The following is a 13,561-nucleotide window of genomic DNA, read 5'->3' as shown; positions in this document are numbered from 1 at the left end:
TTATGCCCTTGAACAAAATGCAGCAAGTCTTTGGCTAAGAATTTTCTACACTTGCATCACCCATGAAAGATTTTATTCAAGTTTGGCTATGTGTTTAGTTTTGCTTAACGTGATTTTAGCAGCGTTCTCATAGTGACATGCTGCACTGCTCTGTATTTGCTCAGTTTCACCACTGTTCTTACATTTACGTTACTGATTTGAAAACATTCTGTCAGGCGTACAATCTAATAATAATAATAATAATAATAATAATAATAATAACTCCAAGTAGGGGTGCTATAATCTAGTGGGTGCAAGTGTTGAGGATGGAGAAGATAGGGATAGGTGGAGAGAGATGATTCGCTGTGGCGACCCCTGAAGGGAAAAGCCAAAAGAAAAAAGGGGTGCAACAATACTATTATAATTCTAGGCATGTTTTTATTGGATTTATGATGCTGTAACTGTATTCAATTTGATTCTAAGGATATTTTGAACAAAATTTGAAGGAAGAAAAAGCTTTATTGTTTTCATGTGCATTTTTTTCTGAATAAAATTAACTGCATGAAAACCTTTCAAGGAATAACATGTACTATGGCTTAAAAATAAATTCATATTCTCCCAAATATATTTAAACTGAAACATAATGTACAGCACAAGAGGCACATTACCTGGAAAGGGCTCTGGAAATAGAGCGCTATCTCATTCTTGGGCACAGGGAGAGTGTGCAGGGATGTTGATGTTTACCAGCTACTGAGAAGTTCTTTTGAACTGTTCGTAGTATAAATTAAGTATAACGTGTGTTGGTATCTTTAATGCATTTGGGTATTGTGTAAGTCAGTCAAGCAATCACTGTGAATTCCTGTTTCAGAATGAAACGCATTTAATACAAGAGCTGCTTTCCATCAAACCTTTTAATAGTCAGCACACATTTTACTGTGCAGTGATTGTGTTCAGTGCTAAATGAATTCTGGTTTAGGGTTTATCCTGCTCTGTATAATCAAGTTCTATATTAGTGCGCTTGGACTGAGTTTTCCTCCGGAGTCCTTTGGGAGTGCTGTTGTAGCGTCAGCATCCTTAGAGCCCAGACCCTGTAAGAACTGGTTGATCGTGAGCTGCCAGCTTTCACTCTGAGCATCTCAGAAATGCTGCAGTGGCCACGCTTGCCTGCGCATGTGTACACTGAGCACGTGCACTGTGTGTACACGCCATAATGACACGGTGTCTCAGCTGGTGTAGTGGAGTACTTACTGATGGAGAAAACAAATGTCTGGGGGAGGGGTTTCAAGCTGCAGAGCTTTTCTTTGACCCCACCCCCTACTGTGTGTTTCTGTGTACATCAGCGTTCTGTAAAGCTGCACGCTGGGCACAGTCAGTGTTAGAGCTAAGTAAATATTTGAATTATAAGCAGTCTGTGTGAAGTATGGAATATTAGGGAATATATCTTGTTCTAATTATGTCTGTGATTTTAACCTCCATTTTCTAGTTAATATTAATTTCTTTTCAGAGCATTTAAACCCCCACCAGTGGATGGGTGAGTAATCACTGTTCGTATCCATCACCACCCCCATTCAGTGTGAGATATTCACCCAGCCTATGGCTATTCCAAATCGTTTCCATTTCAATTACTCTACAATACAGTGCTTGAATGCATTTAAATATTATGACTTCTAATGTTATAGCAGGCAAACTTTTATCCCATTTTCTTGCACGTGAGAGAGCTTGAGCATTTCATTCATTCATTCATCTTCTACCGCTTATCCGAACTACCTCGGGTCACGGGGAGCCTGTGCCTATCTCAGGCGTCATCGGGCATCAAGGCAGGATACACCCTGGACGGAGTGCCAACCCATCGCAGGGCACACACACTCTCATTCACTCACGCAATCACACACTACGGACAATTTTCCAGAGATGCCAATCAACCTACCATGCATGTCTTTGGACCGGGGGAGGAAACCGGAGTACCCGGAGGAAACCCCCGAGGCACGGGGAGAACATGCAAACTCCACACACACAAGGTGGAGGCGGGAATCGAACCCCGACCCTGGAGGTGTGAGGCGAACGTGCTAACCACTAAGCCACCGTGCCCCCCCAGAGCTTGAGCATATTACGTGAAATTACATGTGTAAAATACAGCGTCAATATTGCAATGCATGCATTTGGTCTGATCTATTTTCTGCAAGTAGATTTCTTTAAATTAAATAACTAGTTTTAATCTGTTTATTTTCCGACAAGTTCATTCAAATTAGCAGTATAGAAATGATATATTAGACATATTAGATGTATATTAAACATATTAGAAGGAGTATATTAATATTAACCTGTGAGTTGTTTTGATGTAATGAATTAAACTATGACCAGTCAAATTCAAGAAATCATCTATATACTTCACCTTTAACACTGTTCTGTAATGAAAAACTGGAGCCTATAGATAATACATTATGAGGTTGTAATAACTCGTCTGTCTCTAAGTGCTAAGCTATTAACTCTAGTTCCATTTAGAAGACCGTCATTTGTTAAAGATAAGCTTTGTGAGGGAAAGTGGAAGCAAAGGTTTTTTTTCTCAACGCTTGTGTATGGTTTCTGTTTTACTGTAGAATAAATAATGCCACACAACACAAAATTGATGCCTAATTGCAAGGTTTTACCTGTCAAAAACATTACCATTACTTTTTCTCATAACATTTGGCAAAACTGTTCATGGTTTGTTGCTATACAGAAAATGTGGAAGTCTTTTGAAACGTTTGCAGTTAAAAACAACATCCTTCTGTGATATGACATGCATGTGTATCTGTATGTGTTTCTTCCCCAAACTTTCCCAAAAAATAGTTGGGAGCACTCAATTGTGCACAAAGTCTTTGTGTGCGGTAGAATAAAGATTTCCTTTCACTGCATCTAAGCAGCCCAAGCATGTTACAGCATGACCGTGCCTCTGTGCACAAGGTGAGCTTCATGAAGATATGGTTTCCAGAGTTGGATTGGAAGAACTTGAGGTTTCCTCATCTTCTGGCCGAGTGAGCACAAATCCCCACAACCACGCTTCAAAATCTAGTGGAAAGCCTTCCTAGAAGAGTAGAAGATATTAGAACTGCAGAGGGACTAAATGTGCTATGATTTTTAGTTGTGATGGTCAGGAGGCCTACAGACTGTTGGCCATATGTAAACATTTATGGTTAATAATAAGTAATAGAAACAAGTATTGTCTATATACAGAAAATTTTGCTGATGTATGTAGTCTTTGCCTGCAAATGTTTCAAATTGCTAAAACCTTAGCAATGATTTTTCACGAAAAATCACTTGAATGGTTTTCTAGCTGCTAATGGATAAAAGTGTACTCTATACCTGTAACTCGTGCCTTTTTAGACCTTTTTGCGCTCCTCTTTGCTTGTCCACAGCCTCTTCTACTTTCCACCACATTTAACCTCCACTCTCTGCTCGGCTGCTTTAGTACATCCATCTTTGCCATGCACATATTGTGTAACTCTCTAAATGTGTCGCATTGAAAGCACCTGACACTAGCTTGGCCCCCTTATTTCAACAGAGTGTGAAAATATATAATGTGGAATAAAGGGTCCTGTTTATTTTGAAGTTTGAAACTGGGCTACACTGCTAATAATAAAGCGATGCTGCATGTGTGCGCTAGCTGCTGAGCAGGATCTGTAGAGCAGAGCGTCAGGTTTTTCATTAAGCCGGTGAAAACAGACAGATGAGACATGGCCTACTTTATTACTAGCATTATTACTTCCTCTCACATAGGACCAAAAGAAACAGGACATTTCTGCAGCACCATTAATCTTATTTGCTTTGATGATATTTAGGAATTGCAAGGTGCTCTTTCAGGGTTAGACACCACTTCTTGAAAAGTCATCAGACTAAAAGCAACAGCCACATCCTGTGAGTGACTTTTTCTTTTTTGGAAGGTTTTTAATATATTTACATGCTGGTGAATTTTAGTACAAATTTCCAGGCCATGTTTTCTGCACCTGGTTAATGCAATAAATATAACATGGATATATATATAATAAGGGGCTTCATCTCCTATGTAGATTCAGTACTCAGATATGTGACCTTACTTTGACTCAGATTTTTTTAGGACAGAGAATGTACCATCCCTCCGACACTGGGCTCCTGGCTAGGGAGGGCTATGGCATTATTGTGGCATCGTTTACATGAGTTTAAATGTAACCTCATATAATGTAACCTGTATTTTATAATTATAGCCCGTTTTTTATGTTTGTTGAATGTGTTATTTGAGGCACAGACTCAACCCTACAACATGCACCACACTCATTTGTTTTATGAGGGGAAAACTAATCTGGATATTTTAGTGACTTAATTCTGATATTTCAGCAATAATCATTACATAGTGTGATTTCTGTGTTCTTTAGGGACTACAATAAAAGCTCTGTATTCGATCATTGTTTTCCTTGCAAACTGTGTGTCATATGAACTTGACTGTGGAAAGGTTCAGGTCAATTTTGAGATCATCTTTGCATTTGGTTGCTTTTTTTTAACTCCCTGAGCACTCACTTTGGCTTGCATTACTGAAATCACAGTATATTTCTGATTCCACAACATGGACACGACCATTTATTTTATTCCCCACAGTTTCTTAGGAGAGATTTCTCACTTGTTTGCCAGTTTCTTGGCTCCTTCTCTTCTTCCGTGTGGCTGCTCTGTGTCTTGAGGCTCCTCCAGGAAAGTCTATATAATTGTCCTCAGATGTGATGGCATGCCATTGCAGCTGTGGCAAATTTTATTCATCCATAGCCTATGTGTTTTAACACTCCTATCACAGCCATTGCCTCAAGTTCACCTCTCATCTAAAACCATATGCGCTCTGGAGAAGATCGACTGTCCTGCTTTGGAATTGCATGATTAGCTTGGAGATGTCCGCACAGCCAGCTGGATCGATCTCATACAGCCAGGTTTAAAAAAGCAAAACAAATGGAAAACAGCATGGATTTGTTAATGAGTAATCTGGAGGTTTTCTGCACTTGATATTATTGTTTTCATTTTTTTCCTGCCCAAGCACCTATTGTCCCATGCCTTCTCCCTGCATTTGTCTCTGTCACTGTGTTCCTTACGTCTGACTCGCATTAATCCCAGAGGGGGAAAAGAGCGCATAAGGGCACGTGCTGGAGATGCAGTCTGGGCTGTTGCAAGGGCATCCCCCCTCCTTCCAGCGTTGCCTTTTGGTGTACTAGTTCACTGCTTTGTCCCACGGACTGTACCAATGAGAGTGTGTAGGGGAGGAGGGAGCACAGAGGGGAAGGCAGGAGGGATTTACAGCATGTGCTGCTGAAAGGATATTCCAGACTGGTACACAGAGCAGAACTGCTCTTATTCATCATTCTCTGTTCATCGAACCTCTGGCATGTGGTTTCCTCCCATGCTGAAGAAACAGGACTTGGATTGACAGTGTGGTGCATCAGGGGTTTGATGAGAGAAACAAAACAGCGGAGCTTAGAAATCACAGCAGTCTTGTAGAATCCATTAAAAGCAGCCCGGTCATCATTCTGCTGCATGCATTTGTATGAATGCGTCAGTGGGAGGAGCGAAGTCTTACTATCGTGTCAGGACAGAGCACTAGAGAGGCAGCACCACCGTTATCTAGTGAGTGGAACGGCAAGTGTGTGTGTCTCCCACAAACCACGCTCCCGCTGAGTGATGGAGATGGAAGGCGGGCTGAGGGGGAGGAAGCATTAAGGAGGAACAAAAGACTGGCTTAACCATCTTAACCGGTGCAGACAGGACGCTGCTACTCTGTGAGTCCCTCCTCTGTCTGTTTTTGCTTTCCCTTATTTATTCAGTCCTCTTACTGCTCCTGATTTGTTCTCCTTTCACTTATAGTCTGTTCTGCACCTCCTACCTAAAGGATACAGATGTTTGGCTCACATTTCTTACCAAGGGAGCTAATCAATGAGCTTTGCGTCTGCTGTTAACTTTAAGATCTATACTCCAGCTGTTTTCTGCAAGGGGCTCTGTGCATGCTTTAACCTTATTTATATCGGTTCATTTGAAGTTTCCCTGTCTGTCCTGCAAAGTCCATAACCATAGAATAGTCCTTCTGATGATATCACGTGAGAAGGTTGGACAATTGATCAAATTATTACCCAGGCATAGTAATGTGCTAACATTGTTGCCCAGAATATTAAACTAACTATAAAAATGCTTCTTACTTTCGGCCGGAATGCATCCACAGTGGAATAAAGGCATTTAATGATTTTCCAAAGCTATACAAAAGTACAATATTTTTGGTCTTATTTACTAGCATTACCTATAAAAAAATCATGTGGTCATAGGGAAAGTATTTTTATTTCAACTCGGCACCTAAGAGCCAGGATAGGTTCATGGTCCTGGCACTCTCAGAGGGACGTTTTTCCGTGCTCTGTCTATAGTGAGTGTGTTAGTGCTCTGTGGTTTAGCAGCGGCTGTATTGAGCTGTTCTGGAGAAATAGGTCATTCTCTCTCATTGCTTAGTTTTTGGAAGAGTCTCTCTTTCTCATAAGCAGTGTGATGATTACTGCAGCTCAGCTGGACAGAAGTGCAGCTTTACTAATGAGCCGGGTGAAAACCACAACCTCACATTCACTGCCATGCCGTCTGTGATCTCTTCTTTAACTGTTCAGCCTCATTTTCCCATGAATATGCCAGTAGCCCACCCTTCCATTGTACACAGCAGAGTAACAAACCGTTTTACCTGAAAAGAAAGAAAGAAAGAAAGAAAGAAAGAAAGAAAGAAAGAAAGAAAGAAGCAAACAAACAAACCATGCATCCTGCAAAATGTGGAAAATGTGAGAGAACAAAAGAAAGATCATGCAAGAAAAAGACAGAAAAAAGTGAAAAAATCTAGCTGATTTTGTAGTATTAGGAGCTGATTTTGTAGTATGAGGAGCTGATTTTGTAGTATGAGGAGCTGATTTTGTAGTATGAGGAGCTGATTTTGTAGTATGAGGAGCTGATTTTGTAGTATGAGGAGCTGATTTTGTAGTATGAGGAGCTGATTGTCTGTTATGCTCTGTAAATGCCTGTAGGTTTTAATAGGTTTATGTAGATTCAATTCAAACAAACAATCCCACTAAAGCTCCTCCATGCTTGAAGAAATAAGTATTAACTCAAGGATGGTTTATCTCAGAATTTACAGCCGGCTGTATTTGTGTTTCAGAATCCACACTGTGCACTTTTCAGACCTTAAAAAACACCCTAATAAAGATTTGGTATTCTTTGTCCCCAGTTATAATTCAGGTTTCATGACAATATCTCTGCTGTCTTATAGAATTAAAGCTGGATAGTATGTAAGGGGAGTTTATATCTTGTTTCTGAAGGTGTTAAAACTCCTTTACTCATGACTTGTAATGTAACTGGGTCGGTCCAGCTGCTGTATACTGTGTAGGCCAACAAAAGTAAATGTGTTCATGGTAGTGACATAAGAACCAGAAGAAAATCAAACAAGACTTTCAGTTAGTTGATGCCTCTTTCTCCTCCCCCAGACCCCCCCAAACACACACACACACACACACACACACACACACACGCACACGCACGCACGCACACATACACACCCACACACATACACACCCACACACACACAATTACACCATGTAAATGGGAAATGGGATCCAATCATAACAGGCGATGGAACTGCATATAAATAGTGAGTGTGAGCACAAGCGTGAGATTGGATCATTCATTACCCGAGTATTAATATTCATGCACAGATCACATTGTTAAGCAAGGTTCAAATGAGCTCATCGTTTGTGAGTGTAGAGATTCAATTTGAGCTTGAGCTTTAGACACTTGCCAAAGCTTCTGTCAATGTGTTAACTGGAATAAATAATTGCAAATGTGTCTTGTGGAATATATAAAAAAGACTGCTGCTAAATGCCTCACCAAGCCAGATGACACAAAGCCAGATACAGAGATCGCTATTTGTTTATTGATGTTGAGGCTGATTTAGAAAGGCATCATTGTTTGTAGAGTAGGTGTGTGTGTGTGTGTGTGTGTGTGTGTGTGTGTGTGTGTGTGTGTGTGTGTGTGTGTGTGTGTGTGTGTGTGTGTGTGTGTGTTTTCACATAAATGCATGCTTTTTTCTGAGGTGCTTCCCAATCTTTTATTGTCAACATCTGAGGCTCAGTAGTAATGATGTGTCAATCATAGAATTATTCACAGCAGGCAAAGGAGAGATGTCACTCACACACACACACACACACACACACACACACACACACAACAATAAGAATCTAAAAACTCCAGTAACCATGTATATAATTTGTTCCAATGCATAAAAGTGTTTCTTAAAATAATAAGACTTTTTAAAATTGTGTAAATCATATGGAAGGCAGTGGCTTTCTCAACCCAGCTGGAACATTTGGGAAATTTTTAGAGCGATGTGTTTTGGCTTGATGAACAATGATTAGTTCTCCAGTATAGTTTCAGGGATGTGTAGAATTGGTCCCAAGCTGAATTGAAACAGTTTGGGTTGTTTTTGGTGGCACAGCACCTTACTAACACATGTTCATGTTGTTTAATTTGTCATGCTTGTGTTTGTTTATATTTTGAGAAGATGGTCAAATGTTTTAGATCCTTACTGAAATCCTCACTCTCTAAGCCCTGGCATTTCTTTTACATGCAGGAGACAGAGTGATTTTTTTTCACCTGCAATAAAGCTTTGCTAAGCCATAATTCTGAAATTCTGTACAGGAACTGGACAGAGTTACGCAGTACAGAGAGCAATTTGTCACCTGTAAAGCCCAATGTTTATTCTGGCATTCAATTCTATAGGCACTCAATACCATCATCAGTTGACACAAGCTTACTGTGCACATTGAGAACTGGAATATCAAGCTTAATGTGATTTCTGTACCTGACCATTACTTAGATGTGTTTCTGCTTTCGAATCTCATCACATCAGCAAGTAACAGGAAGAAAGGGATGTGGTATGTAGGAATCGGCAGATGCTAGTTTATTCCCAATTACGTACTGTTAACAATAATAACAATAACAATAATTAGGGAATGTAACTTTCTATTTGTTTTATTTGTGAATTAGGTTCATACACTAAGGCATGTACCTACACATGGTGGCATTTCTTTATGAAAAACACACTCAGGTGATTTGATTTGTGTGCACTTGAAGACGTCATCTCAGTAGAATAGCAGCAATCTCCCTCTCTGCCAGTTTAACACACTGCTGCACTAATCCCATTTATCTTCATCTATTATTCATGGTATGTAGGAAAAATGCTCAGCTGGTGACAAATCATCCAGTGTCTCCTCAGCTATAGCACCTAAATAAACTGCTGTGAATGGAGCCTTAGTGAAGGCCCAGATGATGTAAAACTGCTAATGTTAATGTGCCTTCAATTTAACAGTATGCACCTGACTCTCTTATTTACATCCGTGTTTCCTTGTGTGTTTTTCAGCTGAGCCTCGCCGAAGAGCAGAGCGAAGTCAGCCGGAATGGCCTGGAGTCAAAAGAGCTGGTGTACCTGGTTCACATCTACTGTCAGGTGCAGCACTTTTTAAGATCAGACTGCTTTGTTCATGATACAATAAATACTGTTGGCATATGCAAACAACTGGATGACCAGCTTCTTTAAAATTAGTGCTACTTGTGCTACATTTATAGTGCTAGGAATAGTCTAAATCCTATATCTGTGGATGGAGTGGTGTGCTGTGGCCCAACTCAGCAGAGTTACTGCTATCATGGAAGGGTGGCATATATTTTCTCTCCTTATTTGGAGCAGCAATAGCCAATCTTGTGCATGAGGAAGCAGGATAGAACTTTCCTCTAAGTAACACAATACACACTGTTACCGTCACTGTTACTCAATACCTTAGAGGGAAATAACCCAGAAACAAATAATATCCCCTGCAGCTTCAGTGACAAAGCCTCTAATTTTTCATATTTTTATACAGAAAGCACACAAAGCATCTTTGCATAATTTAAGCTCTTGGAAAAAAAGTGACAAAACTCCCATCAGAGCCCAAGAGAAAAACAAGACTCAAAGAGATACTCGAGAGTAGAAGTGATATTAACACAGAAACTTGGCTTAACCAGTGTAAAGGGTTCTCTGAAACTCTAGAAGCAATGGTGCAATTCTGTTAGAAGAAAACTGTCAGGGAAAACAGAATGATAAATGAGTCTGAGATCATGGAAACAAGAGATTGCCAAACAAATGATCCAGTAAAGGTTTGAAATTCATGCCTGAATTGGCAATCAAGTGAATGTGTAGCTAATTACAAATCATACGCAGGAGTTTCAAAGCGAGGTGATGATATTCTTTGCAGTCTTTTGACAGCCAGGTGCATCAAAGAACGCTCTGCTGCTTCTCAAATGGTCAATCAATCAGGAATACAAGCTCGGTTACTGTGGCTTCTGAGAGGGACAACAGAAAGCATTGGCCTTATCATCAGGAGACCACAAGTTCCACACCAATTCATGGTTGGGAGTCCAAAGGATAAAGATTTTCTGTGCTCTCTCATTCTTGTGGTGTGACACAAAACAATCACTGGCATCTGTTTGCTCATTAATGTAGAATAAGGTGGTTAATGCTCTCTTCCAAATGTGTTGAGCTCCCCTGCATAAGCAGAAGAAGGATGTACATGCTAACCTTAAACCTCTAGTGACTGTAAGAGAGTTAGACTTTTGCTTGGCAGTTAGTATCTTTGCAAACTTTTGCACATAGCACAAGTTATTGTGTTCTATGATTTTGTTCCACCTTTCAAAAACCTGAATCACACAGAGTGTGAAAAAGGATCGTGAAGATGGATGAATGTTGGATGAATGAACGAATGAACAAACGAACGATAAAATGAGGTATTTGTGAAACAGAAGAGGTGATGGTTTTATTTTTGAATTGAACAGGTTTTCAAATATTTTTAATGCAAGACAGACCACTATAGAATCTTTTCCATTCTGTCGATAAATGTGGTCAATTTTTTTCAGAAACCAAGGTAATTTGATTTGGAAGATGACCAACCACAGTTCTTTTCTCACAGTCAGTTGGCAATCACTGCACACTGCTTCAGATAAAGCTCTAATTACTAATACTGACCTTGTTTTTAATCCTGTGGCTATATCCTGCTCTAAAAAGCTCATTATGTCATAGTGTTAATGCTTTGTTTTCTTCTAGAAACAGACAAATTAAAGTGCATAGTGTCAGTCAGACTGTAGTATACAAGATTGTGAAGATCCTATGCAGAAACGTGTACAAAAATTCCAGAAAATTCCTTCTTCTGAAGGACTCTTCTCATTCTCTCATCATGGACCTCTGATAACAGAAATGTGCTTTTCAAACTGTAATTTTTGTTTGAGGCTTTTTGTTTTTGTCTTTTTGAGTGTTTTTGTTATGATTCTGCAAACATGTTAAATATCTCAAAGTAAAAAAGGTTTCTTAGCTACATCACAGAAAAGCAGTGAATGAGTGAAGGCTGCTAGAAACCTGCTCATGCACTTGCCTGAATTTCATCTCTCATACTGATTATATGGAAAAATGAGAGGAGTACCCAATCCACAAGCCTGCTCCTTCTGCAATAACAACCACGACAAAAAATAACAATGGTGTCAAATTATCCCCGGGAAAGTGCAGACACACATGGATAGGTCGTTTTAGTTCTACACTCTCTTAAAGAAGGAGTCCCAAACAATGGTAGCTCCAGTCAAAACCAAATGGGAGCAGAAGAATAAAACACCACCGGCTGCACTCCCTTGTTTATTTTCCCAATGTCTTCTCCTCAGCCATGGCTGCAGTTCAGAGGGATCTTTCAAAGCCATACCAAAGGCACAGAGGTTTTGTCTTGGATTAGAGCTCTGTGAGTTGGACAATGAAGGGAGAAAAATGAACAGAATATCAGAGTAATCCGAATTTGGAAAAATAGACTGATATTTTGGTGATTCAGCATGTTTTTGATTTCATCTATAATTTCCACTTGTTTCTGTGAAGCTAATATTAGCATGTTGTGGTGTGTTTTGAAATAAATAGCCATGAAGGTTGTGAGCTAAACAGCTCAGAGAGAGGGTTGTTAAAGCCGCTTTCTTGGCAGCGCCTGCTCTGTGGGTGTGCTGGCGTACTGGATAGACAGCTTTATGGTACACTCAGAGTCAGGCTCCAGAAACCTGCCACTATGATGGATGTCTCACAAAGGACACATCACATCATGTGTGGAATGGGGAAGAAGAGAAGTTACATCCCACCATAACACAACAAGCAGGATGACCATTTCACATCCTGCTGTTCATCTACAGAGCCAGTACTAATGTTAGTAAAGGTTAATAGTTTATAGGTTATGTCATTTTCAGCTTCTATGTCAGTTTTACATTTTATTTTTCACGTTAACAGTACTGGATATGCAGCTCATCTGCATATACATTTTTTATATGCTACAGTGGCTATATAATGGATGTGTTTAAGGATGCTCAGAACAGACAATGCTATAATCTTTGATTTCTGGAGGTGGAGGATGTCAGCAAAGCTTTTGCGAAAGATTTAGAGGAAGTCTGTTAACAGTAACCGAAGCAGAACCTATGATGATTTAAAACTCCACTATTCATCTCAATTTTTGCTGTTCAGAATGACGTTATGTCATTTATGTATGACATATACCAGTTATGGTGCGTATTGATGCCTAATGCATTTTGAAAATGGTCTGCTATTTTTTTCTTTCCTATTTTCCGGTTTTTCAAATGATTTGCATGCATATTAGGGTTATAAAGGAAGGTAATTCAAATGAATTAACAATAATTATCAATATCCTAACAGTAGAAATTGAGCAAACAAAAGCTGAATATAGCGATTCAGAAGGTTTCAGGTTTGCTTCCCTACATATATTGACTTACAGGCTTGACAAAAGAATTAAGTTCAGGACTGTCTGAAAACTTGGAACAAAAAATGAAAACATGGAACACTGCAAAGTAATAATCAAAGAATGAACATGAGTTGTAGTGTTTTTTTTGTCATAGTAAGACATTTGTAAGACATTCTTTTTTTGCGTCTTTAGTAAACACTATATTCTGGTCAGGGTCGTAGATGATTCTTGAAAAGTCCAGTGAGTGGAGCTGGGTCTGATCCAGGTCTTTCTATATGCCTAAGCTTAACCACTTACACACACAACACATTAAACACACAGCCAAAACACCCTGGACATTCGGCTTGACTCCAAGTAAGAGTTTTTTTATCCAGGCCCAGCTCCATCATTCTGTATTTTTTTCCTGATCATGTCTCCAATCTGTGTGTTGCTATTGCAGTGGGGGAAACCTAGGATGGCAGATGGTTGTAATAGTTGTTCTAGTTTGTGTACTGCTTGAGTGATCTTCTCTTATCACTCCACAGGGACGAAGCTGGATGGTGAGGCGCAGCTATGAAGACTTTCGTGTCCTGGACAAACACCTACATCTGTGTATCTATGACCGGCGCTTTTCCCAGCTCCCAGAGCTGCCTCGATATGACAGCTTGAGGGAGAGAGCAGAGGTAAGGCACTTGACACAACTACCTACTCTCTGTACTGCTTTGACAACTGGTCTTGGCTTTTAAAGTGTCATGGTCAGTCATTTGAAATCCTCTGAGTCACCTTCAGAGCTC

General features: G+C 39.8%; 1 protein-coding gene across 1 annotated transcript in view; it reads left to right on the top strand.

Moving 5' to 3' along the window:
• Positions 1-13,561, top strand: part of arhgap32b (Rho GTPase activating protein 32b) — a 103,197-nt gene that overhangs the window by 58,738 nt on the left and 30,898 nt on the right. Inside the window, exons 6-7 of the mRNA XM_060890358.1 lie at positions 9,404-9,490; positions 13,313-13,450. Of these exons, the coding sequence (XP_060746341.1) occupies positions 9,404-9,490; positions 13,313-13,450 (225 nt within the window). The remainder of the gene's footprint in view (positions 1-9,403; positions 9,491-13,312; positions 13,451-13,561) is intronic.

This window comes from Tachysurus vachellii, chromosome 17 (assembly GCF_030014155.1).
Source record: "Tachysurus vachellii isolate PV-2020 chromosome 17, HZAU_Pvac_v1, whole genome shotgun sequence".
NCBI classification, from domain to species: Eukaryota; Metazoa; Chordata; class Actinopteri; order Siluriformes; family Bagridae; genus Tachysurus; species Tachysurus vachellii.
The sequence above is the reverse complement of the archived record's forward strand: the minus strand, read 5'-3'. Positions and strand labels throughout refer to the sequence as shown.